This window comes from Caretta caretta, chromosome 8, assembly GCF_965140235.1.
Source record: "Caretta caretta isolate rCarCar2 chromosome 8, rCarCar1.hap1, whole genome shotgun sequence".
Classification (NCBI taxonomy): Eukaryota; Metazoa; Chordata; order Testudines; family Cheloniidae; genus Caretta; species Caretta caretta.
The window spans coordinates 90,892,943-90,909,945 of NC_134213.1; the positions used below are offsets into that span (position 1 = coordinate 90,892,943).

The 17,003-nt window shown below is 41.7% G+C and overlaps 1 protein-coding gene across 3 annotated transcripts in view; it reads right to left on the reverse strand.

Moving 5' to 3' along the window:
• CACHD1 (cache domain containing 1) overlaps window positions 1-17,003 on the reverse strand; it is a 185,695-nt gene that overhangs the window by 15,578 nt on the left and 153,114 nt on the right. For all 3 annotated transcript variants that reach the window (XM_048861142.2, XM_048861143.2, XM_048861144.2), the window contains 7 exons: window positions 15,427-15,569; window positions 14,486-14,667; window positions 12,614-12,724; window positions 4,485-4,607; window positions 2,374-2,473; window positions 2,129-2,245; window positions 87-247 (listed from right to left, as the gene is read on the reverse strand). In XM_048861142.2, the coding sequence (XP_048717099.2) occupies window positions 87-247; window positions 2,129-2,245; window positions 2,374-2,473; window positions 4,485-4,607; window positions 12,614-12,724; window positions 14,486-14,667; window positions 15,427-15,569 (937 nt within the window). The remainder of the gene's footprint in view (window positions 1-86; window positions 248-2,128; window positions 2,246-2,373; window positions 2,474-4,484; window positions 4,608-12,613; window positions 12,725-14,485; window positions 14,668-15,426; window positions 15,570-17,003) is intronic.

Below are 17,003 nucleotides of genomic sequence, written 5' to 3' on the forward strand. Positions count from 1 at the left end.
CAAAACGACCAGTGCTCTCAGTCTTCATTTGAAATAACAAAAACCAATACCTGCACTTGCCAATTCACTTCAAATCACACTCTTACCTGTGACAGTTCAGACAGAGCCTGTCTACCATACTACAGGCACAGAAAGCAAGAGAGTCACAGGTTTCATTGACTATTCCAACAAAGGCATTGGTTCCAGGTACTCTTGTCAGTCTGTATTTAGAACAGTGGCTGCCATGCACAAGGTTTGTCAGATCACCCTAGGGAAAAGCAAGGCACGTCGGAGATGTAGCAGGAAACATACTACCTAGTGAGTTAAAACCTTTCTCCCGCCCCAAGCACATTTATAGAATCATAAGCTGAAGCAAAATCTATGAGGAAACATGAACGTAGCATGCCTTTTCTTCAGATAACAGGCATACAAATTAACTCATCAGCCTGTTCGGGAGATGAGCAAAACTGAGCCAGTACTGGATGACAAAGCACTTTCTGAAAGATTAACAACATTTGTTTATCTTATAACATTATGATGTGCCATAATGGTTTCTAGTTTAGTATCCTGCCTGACAGCAGACAATACCTCATTCAAATAAATCTCTCCTCCCTTTCCTTCCCCATCATACCAATCAAGGATGTGCACGGGGTGGGGCGGGAGGGGGGCCCCAAGCAGGGACATGGCTCCCCCTCCCCAATAGTGGTGTGAGCAGCCAGCTCCTCTGGCCCCCGGGGCCGCGGCGGGAGCAGCCAGCTCCTCTGGCCCCCCGGGCCGCGGTGGAGGCACAGAATGTGCCCCCCACAAAAGCAGTGAAATTTAAATTCCTGCAATGCCCCTGATGCCAATTACCTGTTACCCTCACACAGAGATTCAGTTCTGGCTGGCAGGCACCATCACAAGTTGCTGATAACTTGCTGGCACACGTACTATAAAAATATACTTCAGCTGTGAACTATCTGAAAAGCCAAAGCATTCCTGTTTCTGACTCACACAATGCAATCTAAATCTGTCCTCGGCATTTTCCTTTACAACAAAACTCCTGCCTGCCCTCCCTCCATCTCCAACCCATTTTGCATTTCGACTGTAGGAAACATGTTAAAATCTATCCTGTTCTAACATAGATCCATTTAACTTGCTGGAGCTTTCAGAAATTTTCTTGACACTTTTACTAATAATCCTAGAAAACTGCGTTTAAACAACAGCTTTCTCTCACAGAGCCTTGAGTTTTTGACATTATTCCACAGTGATCTTGTAAGGATGGATTTGTGACACAGTACTCAGTACACTCTGCACAACAACATATGGCTGTCGTGAATGTTATATAGACAAGGTGGGTGAGGTAATCTCTTTTATTGCACCAACTTCTGTGGGTGAAAGAGAAACACTTTCGAGCCCCACAGAACCCAGTGTGTCTCTTTCACCCACAGAAGTCTGTCCAATAAAAGAGATTACCTCACCCACCACCTTGTCTCTCTAATATCCTGGAACCAACACAGCAACAACAATACTGCAAACAAGAATATTAGATTACAGTCTGTTTGCAAGATAAAGAACAGGGGGAAGCTCTATATGAGACAGCATCACCAGTCTTTACTTGAGATTTTTAGAAGACTTCAATTTGACAAATTATACTAAGTGCATGTTGATATATTTTCTACTTTGTTACCTAATAGCTTCTATCTAGCTAATAGTGTAAAAGGCTCCAAATGAGAAGGGTAGGAGTAAAGAGGAAGACCCCATCTGTGCACACTAGGGTGTGACAACAGAGAGGGTTGGTGACTGGACATAAGGAGCTTGGATCCACTGCAGAAGAATCCAAACCAACATTTTAAAAAAACCCTTAATAAAAAAGATAGGGAAGAGAACGTCTCAGCTCTCACTTCTGGGCTAGATTATGTAACGTTTGGCAAATACTCACATTCATAATCCCTGGCACCACTCATGTGACCACAGTTTGTATAATCTAGCCCACTGATTTTATGTTTCTACAGTGCCACCATGTGCTGCCCTTCACAAAGAGTTAGTTTTGGGTCTCTTTTTGCTGTTCCTGGTGATCAACATTGATTGACCTGTGCATCAGTCAAAGTAAATCCAACCCAATCAAAATACATTCAGAAAGTAAAACAAGAAAACAAACAACACTTACCACTAGGCTAGTGTTAAATTTATAAAACCTCTGAACTGTTCTGTCACTGAAACTGTTGCAGAGGTTTTTCTTCACAAAGTTTGGGTGGTTTAGAATGTCATTCGCTACCAAGGGTTCCTGAGAAGACAAGAAGAGAATTTTACCTTAAAAAAAAAAAAAGGCATAAAAAGTGACTTCAGTACATTCCGTAATCTTTCAAAAAAAGGGGAAAAAAAAGAAGGAAGAAAAAGAGGATTTAGCCATACCTTGTGTGTAATATGCTGCTGTTCTACCGGAGCATGACCTTTAGGATCAATGAGAGTTGGGTGTGCCACAAGATACCCTCTATCTTCCATAATAAAGCACCTGCCCAAGATAAAGGAAATGCATTATTCATGAAGTGTCTTTATGTTTTAAAGAAATGGGTAGGTTAAATATGGCTGTAAAAAGAAACGTTAACAAAAAACTCTGGGCAATAAAAAAAAAAGTCAGTTAAAAATTCAATGGAAATAGTTTTTAAAAGAACATATCAATATTTCCCTGAAGTTTACAAACCAACCAGTATTGCAACGATATACTAATACTTGAGAATCTCAAGGTGGAATTGACTGGACACAGAAATAAGACCACTTGTTTTATTTCCATTGTCTAATTTGAGAGGAATGCACAAAGTAAACCAATAGCATAAATAGTGAAAAAACAGATTTTAGAAGTTTTAACAGCTTAACCTGAAATGCTACCAGTAACAAATGTAAGGACTCTCCTACAATTTTCCACCAGACATTGCCCTTTAAAGTACTGTCAAGCTTTTAGTTTCATTTTAATGGGGAGAGTCACCTCCACTTAATATTCTTATGAAAACGTGAATCTCCATTAAACTCCAAATTCACACACCACTTCCCTTCCTATTCCCAGCTCTTCCAGAGTGACTTTGGGGAAAGCATGCAATCTGTGCCTTTGCCCCTCCATCTGTAAAATGGGGTGTTGGGAAGCGTCATTCTAAAACATTCATAAAGTGCTTTGAGATCCTCTTATAAAAGCGCTTTCAGAAAGACAAATATCTTATTTTCCTTCTCTCCTATGTCCCTTTCCTGTCACCCTCTTTTTCCCCAGTCACTGTTGCGTTGTCTAACCCTTTTCTCACAGTTTCCTTCCCTCTCTGGCTCTGCAGCGGCTAAGCCTCCTTCTCCTTGCAAAGCCTTTCCATCTCTGGCAGTCCCTCTGCACAGCACGCCTGCCTCCCTTCCTCCTTCTGTTACCATAGACACAGAAAGCAGTGCTACAGGGGAAGGCAAAGGAGCAGGCACCCTAGGGAGAGGACTTAGTCTGTGCAAAGATCATGAGAACGTGTCGTCACAGAAAGGAAACTGGAAGAGGTTAATGTAGGCCGCTTAATGCTCCTGAAGAACTCAGCAGGAGTAGAGCTAAAGTCCCCCAGCTTAACGGTAGCTTTGGTTGGGTCCTGCAGCTGTGCATGCATTCCCGCCTCCTGCCTGGGACTATGAGAAACTGCAGGAGCTGCTTTACAAGTGTACAATTCCCACAACTGCGTGTACAGTGTAAAGTCCTGACTGTATCACCTAAACGTAAAAAAACCCCACATACATAATTTTAAAGGTAACCTGCACAAAAAAAATAGATAGGCTTGTACCCTTCACAATATAAGAAGGAGGCGTGAAAAGTTAACATGAATTTTTTTCCTATCCAACTTTTGTTTTTATATGAGAAATTCAGCTCTTGTCTGCTGTTTTTCCTGGAAGATGTTATAGACAACTGGCGAACTAGTAGACTTATGATCAAATATACCATGGGATGAATCCTGATTGATTGGAGATGGGAAATTATTTTTATTCAGACTGTTCAGTCTGACTGTTTTGGGTTGGGGTTTTTTTTTTTGGTCTGGCTTTGAGGACACCAATTTAAAATCAAATGCCTGACAAACACTTGGAAGATATGCTCTTAAAAAAACCAAAACAGTTTCAACACCACAGCACTTTCCAGGGCTGAGAGCACCCAATTCTGTGTCCTGTGATGGAGAGTTACAGCAAAGTACTTAAGTGTCACCAGTTAAGTATCTAAAAATACTCCAGGATAAGAACGAGTAACGGAATGAATGGAAGCTGTGTTCATCTTATGGATTTATGAGCATTTGTATTAAGCCTGAATAATACAAAGAAGAATGAATTATTTCCCCTTTTTATACTTTATTGATTGTTCATATATGTTCAATCTCTGATATCAAGAGTCCAGATTGTCCTGATGAAGATAATGACTGCAGATTGCAATACAGAAGGTGAGCCAGAGCAAGGAACAGAATGTTTGAAGATATACCACATGAAAGGGAAGACTAATTTAACTCAGTAACCCAAAGGTGTACCTTATTTTGTTGCCTCCATCTTGGTTGCAAACTGGTAGCAAGTCCATTAGAACCTTATAGAAGTACCTTAGAGTAAAGTCAATGCCCATCACAGCCACAGAATGTCCTGAAGACATTTGTGCACTAAAAAGAAAAAGAGAAGCAGGTTTGAGAACTATATGAATAACTGAGCATTCAAAATACTTTAGATTGCTGAGTTTAATATGAAGTAAATACAGACAGGCATACAACCCCCGCACCATGTAAATGACATCCACCCAGGCTCAGACCTGCACTCAGTTAAGAAGTGTAGCTCATGCCCCATCAGGCTTATCTAGCTTAGGATAAAAGGTATTTTAAAAACACATTTGCTGAAATGTTTTAACGAACATATTTTGAAACCCACTGTGAACAGGACAGTTGTATCTTAACATGCAATTGGTGGTCGAGGTGAACAAAATGCCCCCACCTAGGTTGTACTTTTACCAGCTAACGCGTTAAACCTGGAGTATTTCCCACAATGGAACACGATCATGGCTGAGTGCTGAAGAAACCCAAAGTTATGTCCCTGCATTTTAGCTCATTTATATGCAGCCCACCCAGTATTTGCATAGTGATTCAGCTTGTATCCCTTGCATAGCAGAAAGCACAGTAAGGACCGGAGTACTACTTCCAGATGTTTCGCTTGAACACATCACTTGCACTCTTGCTATAGCAAGTCTGTAGAGAAGAAGAAAGTCTCAGATATCAGAAAGACTCATTTTCCACTGCATTCCTTTATGCCATATGATCTGGTCTTCATTACGCCAGAGTGATTCTTTACTGGAAAGCGAGATGAAAGGCTCAAACGTGGTGAAGTGATCTAAGCAGGTAATTTAAGGGGCCAACAGATATTCACTTTCATTACACATATAATAATGTAAGTTATGGTTAAAAATACCCTAAACAAAAAAGAAAACATCTCCTTCCCCCACTCCCCGGCATCACCACAGTTCACAGCCCCCTTACTCTCAGCACCAATTACAGAGCAATACACCTGCTTCCTGGGGGAGGATGCTGCTTAAAGAATCTTTTCAGCTTCTCGGGAACTGAGTGGCCTTCTGCTTATTATAATTTTTATGGCTTTTTACTCACTCTCCTACTATGCCAAAGGGAGCATGAAGCCCCTCTTCAGACTATGTGAAACCTCCCCGGGGGGAGGGGAGGAAGGGGACTTGTTTTTATTCTTAATCCAAAGCTTTGTCTTTATTATTTATCTAGTTTAAACTCTTTAAAGTGTAACCTTCTCTAGCATAAAGAGAGGTTGCCCCCTTCTGGTCACAATGTTTATTACTTCAAATAGATTGGAAGTTACAAAGCAGAGAGCAAAACACAAGACGACACCATATTCCACATTTTTTTTTAAAACCGTTTTCTGCAGTTCTTCAGAACCTCCTTTCTGCCTAGGACAGTTCAAACCACTGGCTTTTACGCCACTGAGGTGTGTGACTACAAACCTCAAAGTCAGCTGGCAAAAAAAGGGTTAATGTAAAAGCACATTAGGTGCTAAAAATATAGTTAATACTATACTAAACGCTCCTTGCAGACAAAGAATGCCATGTTTAACATCCTATCAAGCTCATCATGGTTAACCCTGGAGTGAGTCCTAGCTGACATGTAGATAGACATATACTGAGGGCTAGATTGCATTGAAAATCATGTTAGTTAACGTGTTCTGCCACAATGTAATCTTCCAGCATAGAGAAACTGCACTTGGACACAGATTCATGAAAATTCACATTCAGGAATAAAGCAGGATCTTCAGTTTTTGTGGATGATTAAGACCTGCAGCAGCAGCTGCTGCGAATTATAGTATCCTGTCCATATGTGGAGGTCTGCTGGTGTCCCCATTTTGCTCAGCAGCTCAAGAATACATATGGTTACCTTAGCAACTGACACATCAAAGACCTACAAAACACAATCTTAGAGCGCATATGCCAAAGTATGCTTCACAACAGTGCTGGAAAGCTCTCCTATTCCTCAGTCATTTGCTTTTATTTCCCCACCCGTGCTGTTTTCTCCATTAACTATGCAGTACTCCAAAGAGTGCTCGTGGCCAGAGACTGGTGGCCGGTTAGAAAGTTCACAGCAAAACAACATGCTTTCTTAGGGTTCTGGTTTGTTTAGAGAGTTCTTGTTCCACTAAAAGAGCCAAAACCAGCAAAGTCTCCAGTGACATTCCCTTTAATGGTTAAGAACCTGTGAAACTCCAAAACAAAACAACAAACAGGACATCACTTGTGTTTCCAAAGCTCCCTACTTTGGCAAATCCTGTCTTTCTTTCTCAGGAGAGTAGCCTAGACGTTCCCTGTAAACTCCCTGAGCCCAGCCTCTTCTAGATAGGACACCAACTTCTTCTTCCCACCTCCACCCTCTGCCAGGATTTAACCCCCAAACCCCCATGCTGCTGTCTGTCTTGGCAGAGCCTCCTCCTAGGAGCACCACAAGGGCGTGACAGGAAGGAGGGACCCCCTTCTTTGGGGTATTGTATACCCCAGAGGTTCCCAAACTGTGGGGTATGCCCCCCTATGGGGGGTGCAGAGGAAAATGTTGGGGGGGAGCACAGCAGGGCGCAGGCCAGCCCCCATGGGTGGCAGGAAGGGAGTGCCACCCTGCCCTGTTCTGCTCTTAACTCTGCTCCAGCCCCACCCTCAGCCATGGCCCTGGCTCCTGGCCTCACACCCAGACCTGGCGCCACACCCAGCCCTTGTGCTGCTCCTGGCCACAGATCCACCCTCGGCCCGCTTACCCCTGTCCTCATCTCCCCGGCCCTGGGAGCCCCGCTTCCGGCCCTGGCTCACGGACAGGGTGTTAAGGGGTGTGTGACCCTGAAAAGTTTGGCAACTACTGCTGTATACCCACTCACCAGAGATTATATTAATGCCTGTTTCCCTTCTAAGCACCCTATATATTGATGGGAGAATAGACCTATTTAATGTAATGCTAGTTTGAAACTTTTTAAAAGAATTTCAACTGTGAAGATAGAATAAAAAACGTCAATGCCTAGATACAGCAGCCAGTGGAACGGGACAGCTGGCCTCATGATGCAGCGGGGGCTTCTTTGCCAATATTCCAGATGCTGACCATCTGATGATTTTTCACACAAATAAAAAGCAGATCAATCAGTTCTAGTGGATTAAAGAAACCTGTCTGTGCTATGACTCCACCCATCTAAAAGAAAGCTGGCCTGATGAAGTGATCGTGCTCATGTTGTTCCACAATATATGCACTGAGGTCCATAATTTCAGTCAGTCCTAAAACTGTTCCCTGCACAAAACTGAGCCCGTACAAAAATTGCGCCTTTAGTTTTGTGAGGGCAAAAATCCTCAGAAACATGAGAACATATCTATTTACATGTGCAAGTCAGGTAGACATCACAGAACACAGTTAGAGGATGTAAAGACCGGTTTGCATTCTCAAAAATGTTACTAGTGGCACTTTAGAGGATGGTTTTGCTAATTTAGCTCTTGAAGCTTTTTGTCCATAGCTATATTTTACCTAAAAATCCCTTTGGACATATCAAGCATATAGTCTTTTAATAGATACATTAAATTAAATCTGTTCTTATCTTAAAAAATTTCAGGGAGACAGGATTCCAGTGTAATACAATCATATTTGGTTCTATATAACAAGAAGGAGAACCATAATGTCCTGAAGATGGTCCCCCCCTCCCCCCGTAAAAGCCATACAAAAGGCTATTCTAATATATTCTGTATTAGAAAAAAACATTATTTTGTGCATGGATTGTCTTTTTCACAATCTTTGGAAGCAAATACTACGCCATATATAACAGGAACAAGAAAGAAGCAGTCAGTTCATGGATGTATTCTGATGATATCAAACATCAACAGAAGAAATTCAAGTATTGTGCACTGGCAAGGGATGAACAAGATGATCACACTGGCTGAGAGCATGGAAGAAGTTAAGAGGCACAATCAAGTGAAAAATTATATTTGAAAGAGGAAATTAACTTCTATTATTAATGACAATTTAGATTATTACAATGAAAACATCTTACCTCTCACTGCTGCTGCTTAGGGGTATTTCATTCAGCTTGGACAATAAAAATTTACTGATCAGTTTCACTTTTGTTTATAGGTCTCTTTGCAATTTCGGTTCCTGGTAACAGAATGCTGTAATATTTGGTCCCAAACACAGCAGGAACCGTTTTAATCTGAATAGCTGTTTCTAAAGAAAACATTAAGCCTTTGAAATGTTTTTTTAAACACAAAACCTAATTTGGGGGCTTAACCCACGGGACAGTATCCTTTTGATCAAGCAATACTTGGAGCCTCAATGACAGCTATATAAGTCTCCCTAAAATGATCTGAACTGTCTCTTATTAAACAAAACAGAAGAAAAAAATAAAAAATTTACATATCACCACAAAGAGCCAGTACATTTTCATCCTCAGAGAAGAAGCTCTTATTCTCTTAAATGATTCCCTATGTGAAAAGCTCCACATAGTTACGTAGCCCTGACTGATGCTCCTGCCAAGGAAGATGGACAGATGTTTTTTGGCTGTGGGAAAGATCAAACAAAGTCTACATATTTCTGAAGAAAAACTAAAAGCAGCCCTCAATATTTTAGTGTTTAGAAACAGCACTGCCACTAATGTCCCCAACTCAGAGCTGGCCATGCGAACTATTTAGCAGAGCAATGCTAGAAACCAAGTTCTTCCTGCTGGGATGTTAGTTGGAGTGTGCATAGCAGACAGCTCGCCAATAAAAACGCTGGAAAATATTCTTCATACAAACCAAACTGAGTGGCTAATATTTATCTCTGAAATATTACAGTGTCTCTAGCAGGAATATTAAGAATGTACTCAATATGAAGAGAGCTATAGAAGTGAAAACTGAACTCTTCAAAGATTGTATGCCCTAATTTGATGGAATCTTATCGTTTGGTTGAATGTCTGGCCTGAAGACAAATTATTTTAAATCATCTGATCTTTGAATCACAAAGGATCCTTTCAAATATTGAAGTGGTTTTATATATAAAGACCTCACCCCTCTCCTCCGAGTAATGACAGAAGACATGCAGCAATGAATATCAACTCCAGAAACAAAGTGAAACACACTGAATGTTTTCTTAAAATGAGAGGGCCTACATTAACTTTTTTTTTTTTTTTTTTTTTTAAGTCATAGAAGAATCAGCAATACACAAAATGTTTCTTCCTACATCAGGACCGTGTTTATAGCTATGGGTGGTGTGTTGTTCCAGAAGTGGGGATGGATCTTTTGTTTTGATTTGGTTCCTGTCTGTGCATGTAGAGGCTGGCATGTACAGTTTCTTCCCATATAAACAAGTACATTTTTGGACATTCTTACACAAAATGGCTAAGCTCTAGGTTTTGAATGGCACAGGCCAGGGGCTTTCAAAATTTCATATAGAGAAATTCAGGGTATGTCTACACTGCAATGTAAGCCCAGATTTAGTAGAGCTTGAGTTAGCAGACTCTGCTTTTGTTAACCTAGAGCTTGAGTGTCTACACTCATTTGAAACCCCACGTTAGGAATTGCTGAACCTTGGGTCCCAACCTTGGGCTCCAGCATCCACACTGCATGAGGTAGGCCGGAGTCCAGCCACTCATATCCCAGACTTCCTAGCACCCTCCCAAAATGTGGCAGGTCTAGCCCTTTGTTTGTGGCGCAGTGTAGGAAAACTTGACGGTCTAGAAGACAAAGAAAGTCAGCCTATGGGACTGGGGGTATTTTTGGCAGACTCCCAGAGTATGAGCCTAGTGGGGCCGAGTCTGTACTGCAAAGCAACAGGGCTTGACTGCTGAGTCCCAGCTTGACTCAGACCTTCCATCCCCATGGGGTCCTGGGTCAGCAGAATTTGTGTGTAGATGGAAGGGGGATTAAGTGTTAGCCTGAAGGGGGATTAGCCTGAGTTTGATATACCCTCAGAGCGTCTTATGGCCCTACCTTCCCCATTTGCAAGTGTGCAAATTACCTCCCCTCCCATTCAACACCATGCAACGTCACTATGGCCAATACAGCAATTACTTACATGGAACAGTAATTTCAGGAAACTAAAGAAAAAGTTGATCAGTCTATTTGGCTATCTGTTCTGTCCCCATCTCCCCCCTGGTTCCGCTGCCTCCTGCTGCCCTTCTCTTCTCCCATTGCACAGGCTTTCCTGCTCCTCCTCCAGACCCCCCGTAACCACTTCACAGACCAAAGTTTGGGTACCGCCAGCACAGACACAAAGCAGCCAACTGATGTGCACAACATTGCTCACACTGGTACCCATAAGATAGACCTGAGTAAGGCCATATTGTAAGCAAATAACTCAAGCTACAAGGATCTGAAAATATACCAGCATTGAAGGAGCGAATGGAATAGGAGAACATTCTCGTTTTAGAAAAACAACTGGCCGTGTTAGATGAAAAGCAAATTAGAAGAGCAGGAGCTTCCAAAGGGGCTGCACAAATTATGCTCCCAGATAGTGTATATGAAGGGGCTGATAGTGCAACATGTTAAAAAGTTCAGAGGGACACAGATATAACCTCCCAACATACATATCGCAGTTTAAAATTTGTATGAAATCTGGCTGCTCTATTTCCTTTGACCCACGATATAGTCCATGACCGATATGCCATGACATTCACTATGAAAACGAACAAAGCTGCTCTCATGCATACAGCATAATATTGTGGCTAGCCATGCACTGGCCCACAGGCAGCCGAGGAGGTTAGTGCAAGCTACCTTCCCCTAACTTCCTTGCTTTCCTGATTAAGGGTGAAAACCTGCACCCAGCCCAGTGAGTGCAAGGGCTATAGAGGTCTCTCACCACCAGTGGCACTAGACTCCTCAAAATGGGAACAATGGTGTAGGGAACTGGCTGTGTGCAGAGTGGAGTGTATACTGCACCATTTCCTACGGGCGTTGCACGCTTCCCCTGTGTTCTAGGAGGCGTTGTGCCAGGGCTGCACCACACACAGTGGAACTGCTGGCTGATAACCACAGTCTGGCTCAATGTTAATTTTTCTTTATTAGACCTTATTAAGAGAAGAATGTTGTCTCAAGAAAATTAAAAATTGTATGCTGGGACATACATGGCATATACTTGGTTCTGTTGTGCAGAGGAGGGGATGGGAAAAGAAGAGGGCAATAAGGGGAGGTTATTAATATAGAAAAGAGAGAGCGTGTGTGTAAGTGACCAACTGAGAAAGTGTGCATTTCTTAAGACTACACTGGAAAAAAACAGATCTAACAAGAGTACCACTTAGAGCAGGGGTCGGCAACCTTTGGCACACAGCCCATTAGGGTAATCCGCTGGCGGGCCGCGAGACGTTTTGTTTATGTTGACCACCCGCAGGCACGGCCCCCCGCAGGTCCCAGTGGCTGCGGTTCACCATTCCCGGCCAATGGGAGCTGCGGGGAGCGGCACAGGATGCATTGCCTGCTGCTTCCCGTAGCTCCCATTGGCCGGGAACAGCGAACCATGGCCACTGGGAGCAGTGGGGGGCCGTGCCTGCGGATGGTCAATATAAACAAAACGTCTTGTGGCCCGCCAGCAGATTACCCTGATGGGCCGCATGCTGAAGGCTGCTGACCCCGACTTAGAGAAAGAACACACATGAAACAAGATAAAGCTTCTCCTTTAAGTAGAGGGGGAAGGACGTAATCAAACATACACAGAAGAAGTTTAACTAGAAGATGGGCTTATTTTCTAAAAATTCTCATCAAAAAGCTAGTGGCATAACGCAAGGGGTGGGGGGAATAGGGTATACACCAAAGTCCTTGACTCAAGGGGCATTTTTTTCATGTCTACATTTTATGTATATCAAAACTTTACTCCTATTCACCCATAATCACATTCAGGCACAACAAACCTTGTAACTCAAGTTTTGATAAACCTCCAAAATCTGTGCAATTCTACCCCAGAATGGATTTTCCAAAAACAGAGCTTCAATTGGATGTTTCCCCTGCATCTGTATATTTCTTTCCATTTTACTGAAGGCTCTTTTGGGACAAGCATTGTGCCTGCTAGCACCTGGTCTATTGCAGCTCTAGCAAAAATAATTAATCACAGACAACAACGTCTTTACAAGTCAATTTCCAGATTTTTGGATTGATCAAATATTCAAAATGAAATTTTACCTTGAAGAATGAACAGTATGGCTGATTGTAACAACATAGCCAGCTCCTCCAACATCTAAATAGGGACCGGTGAAAGTTATTAGCCCCGGATTAGCCACTGCATGCAAGTACCTAGTAAAGACCAAAACAAGCGTTATTTATGAATGAAAACCAGTCATTCTGAATGTAAAAAATGAGGCTTACACAAGTATTTAACTGAATGCCCTGTAAGCAGCACTACTGAAGTCAAAGAGACTGCTCACCGTGTTGGAAGTTAAGTAGCAGTTTTTATGTAAGCAGGATCAGGGCCCGAAACAGGCTAACTCCGTAGGATAATGTTACTCAAAATGAAAAATCATCCTACATTTTTCTATACAAACCCATTTCACTGTATCATATTAAAGTAAAATATTTAGATTATTTAAATCAAATCTTATTCTGAACAATGTTTGATTTAAAAACCAACTGGGTCATACATCCTTGAACAAAGTGTGGTTAAATTCACTTTGTAGAAAATGCAGGCGGAAAGGAGAAAGTATTCTTTTATACAAACAAAACTCACATGCGCAAACTTAAAAAGCTGTTAGAAAATGAATATTACATATTATTAATTTGAAGGGTTACTGCCACCTAAAATAACTCACACTTGCATCAGAATTTTTTATCATCATTGTGACAAGTAACGCCTCAAGGTTCTCTAACTGTAAGAGGTGAAAGTAAAACTCTCTCTCTCTTTTTCCAATTTATTTACTTTGCACAGTTGACATCACTTTGAGTAGAGACAATTTCACTGTTGTCTGCTTTATACATTTTTCACATGTCCCTGCGGCCCACTGCTTCCCCCAGCTCTCATTGGCTGGGAACGGCGAACCGTGGCCACTGGGGACTGCGGGAGGCCATGCCTGTGGACAGTCACGGTCAGCAAGATGTCTAGTGGTCCACCATCAAATTACCCTGATGGGCCGTAGGTTGCCAACCACTGCTGTATACAGTTCATTTATAGTGTGAGCTCCACAAAGCCATCTAATTGCGTGAAGAGAAAAATTACAGCAAAAATCTTAAATTTATGTTCAGTATTTTGACTACAAAAATGTAAATGATTGAACACTGGAGCAGAAAAAGACCAAAAGAAAGGTGAGTACTCCCAGTCCAGAACTATGGTCATTATTTTTCAGGGGAAATGTGGGGCAGTGGAACTGTGGAACAAGCAATGCCACCAGTGATTTAGAGCCGTGCTGACAGAGCCACAGGGTAGGAACCCTAAGTTTACTTATGTACTCCAGTCTCTAACTTGATTGTTCAGAGCCATACTGCAGCACCAGCAGGCGGGCTTCTTTTAACAAAGCATATGTTAAAAGACACTCAAGAGTTCTCTCGTGTCAAATCTCATTTGTTATACATATTATATATAAATATTTTCCTACATCATACGTTAACTGCAGCTATTAATTATGCACTTAGCCAGAAAATTCCTATTTGGAAATACAGTAAGAAAATCCATCGCAAACAAGAAGTGCTGCATGAAGTATCAATAATCAAAATTGGCATGAGGAGCTGAAATTAACACTGATAGATCCTGAAGGATGAATATAGTAACAGCATGGACTTCAGTTTCATGTGTAAATATTTTTACTCTTATCCTGTACAAAGGGATAAGAAATAGAAACTATCACAATAAAGAGTTATGATTTACAGAAAATAAAAATTGGAGTAAAATTACTATTAAACACAATGTGTTTTACTGAGCATATAAATTATTTAATTATAAATGTATTTAACTATTCTTTACAAACATAGCCTTTCTACTAATCCTACATGAAATATTTTGCCCAGTTCAATATTATCACCCTGTAAGAATTCTGAAACCTTTGATAATGGGACCCTAAAACTCACCATTGTCTCCTAGTGGGATCAAATGCTTTGTCCATGAGAGAACCAGGATAAATTCTGAGCACCCCATTGGGTGTTGCTATGTAACGGCGGACAATGTAACTGTTCAAGCTACTCATTTCCATTTGTGTCATCCATTCATCTGTGACGTGACTGGTAGCCATTACTTCATTTCTGACAGAGAACTGCAAAACAAAGACAGACCTAGCAGGGTTCCTTTAAGACTTGCATGAAAAGATAATAAGCTGCTTGCAGGGTTTCCTAAAGACCTATCAGAGATAATCTAAACCCAATTACTTCTTTAAAATCTTCTCACACCAGATGGAGTCAGCAAATTCCACGTAAAGAAAAAAGCTTGTTATAATGAAATATTGTTATTATCTGCACAGCTTTTAACATTTGCTTTTCACTTCAGGTAAATATAAATACTACCCCATTTGTACATAAAACAAAGTTTTCTCATTTAAATGTATAAACACACAAAGGCATCCCCTGACCCAATGTTTATTATAGCACCGTTCTGCATATTGTTAATTCTAATTGCAGCTTGTAAACTTTCTTCCTGGAGAAAAGGGCCCCTCCTCCCACCCTTGTGGTCTCTGAGCCCCTTCCCCCGTCCAATTTCTCCACCACCCTTGAAGCCCTCATGTCAGAGCCCCCATCCACCCAGCTGAGGAGTGGACAGGATTCCCTTTCAACCTAGTTCACACTGCTTCTTCAGGTGAGAGGGGTTGCTGTTGTTCAACAGGGGTCACACTCATCCATCCCAAGGGCTGAGCACAGTGTCTCTGCAGCAAGAGAAGAAAATCCTAGTATCCTACATGCTCAACACTCCCATAGGCCAAGAGCCAACCCAAAGGACACATGTGAAACGGGGACCAGCATAGTGACCAATAAGGGCAGGACGGGGGAAGGGAGGGAGAAGAGGGATTTAAATAGCATACTTTAAGCCCAGGGTTAGCAATAAGACGAGTGTTGTCGCTGAGGTATGCCGTGTAGTGTTCCACCATCCGTTTGGTCTCAGGTTGGCTCAGATGTTCATACGGAGAAGAAAAACTACCTGCAGCCAGCATTACTGTGGGGCTTTCTGAAATAATAAAGTATTAGAGAATTTAAAACAAAGCATTATAATCAGTATATAATACAGGCCATCACAGAACACCATCTGATGTAGTATCCTGTCTGAGACTATAGCCATATAATGAAGGTACAGTACTATAGTATGGATGGCAGGGAATCTCTTCCTGACACAAGCTGATCACCAGTTTTTGCCTTGAAACGTGAGGATTATCATCCCAAATAATAACAGTAAGACTTATAAGCGCAGATCATGTCCTCTTTTGTTTTGAAACCTACTTTTCGTTTGAAACTTTGGAATGTTACAATAAAATGTCTATTTCACAGTCATATGAGCATGGCTTTGAACAGGCTGGCTACGTGCACCTTTTTGTAAGGTAGAGAAGGTTTGAGTGTCTTGCTGTAGGTGGTGGTGGTTTCAGTTTCTTAAGGGAAACAAGCAGCTCAGTAACAGCAGCCTCACTTCACTGCCTGACTAGCCATTATCAGCTGACAGCGTTCTGCAGACACTGCAGAAGAAGCAAGTCTTAAGGTGGGTTCTTGAGGAAGACAGGGTAGTGGCTTAATGGGGATTTTAGCCCTGGGACAAAAAGTTCAAACCTGCTGGTAAGAGAAACTGACGAAGGTGTGATGAAGGCTGACATGTGGAGTGAAGGGATGGCTAATGACATGATAAAATAATACAAATAAGTTGTGAAGGTAAGCACAATATATGGAGAATGGGGAAGCTAATGATGAGACACAAAGAACTTTGTGGAAGAAAACTGGGTTTAGGTGGGACTATGCAGAGGCCACCTTGAAGAACAACTGTGACTTTCAGGTCATTAACACAGGGAGAGGCACAAAAAACACAAGTCTGCCAAAATGGTGGAGGGAGTTTGCTAATATGAACAAGGGGGCAAAAAGAGTGACTACAAGAGATGTACAGAATAGTCTGGGTGTATTGCTTCCACTGAGCAAGAAATGTGATATTTAAAAGGCAAAGCCAAAACAGAACATAAACAAAAAAATCACACAATGATAATGCAGGGGCTGGGATCCTGAGAAATTGTTTTTTTTCCTTGAATATTTAATAAAGGGGAACCAGATAATATTCATCTTATTGTTTTTCTCAGTGTGCAACTGTTTCCAGGGGAAGAAATTCCCAGCACCTTAGAGAGACAATACTTACACAATGGAAAGGGTCTCCATTTTCCCACACCGCTCCCAAAGCATGCCACTGCACATCCAGCAGCCTTATCTATCCGAGTCATCACTTAATAAACCTCTATTGTATTTCCTCATCAGCTTTCCAGACTTAACTGTCTGAATCAATTATATTTTCTCTCACACTGAGTCTCTCAACATTATTGGCGTGCATCGCTTGACTTTTTCCATTAATGTCATGTCTTTTCTAAGGTGAGACCATTATGTGGCTCCCTTTTATCAAAACCGGGCATTATAT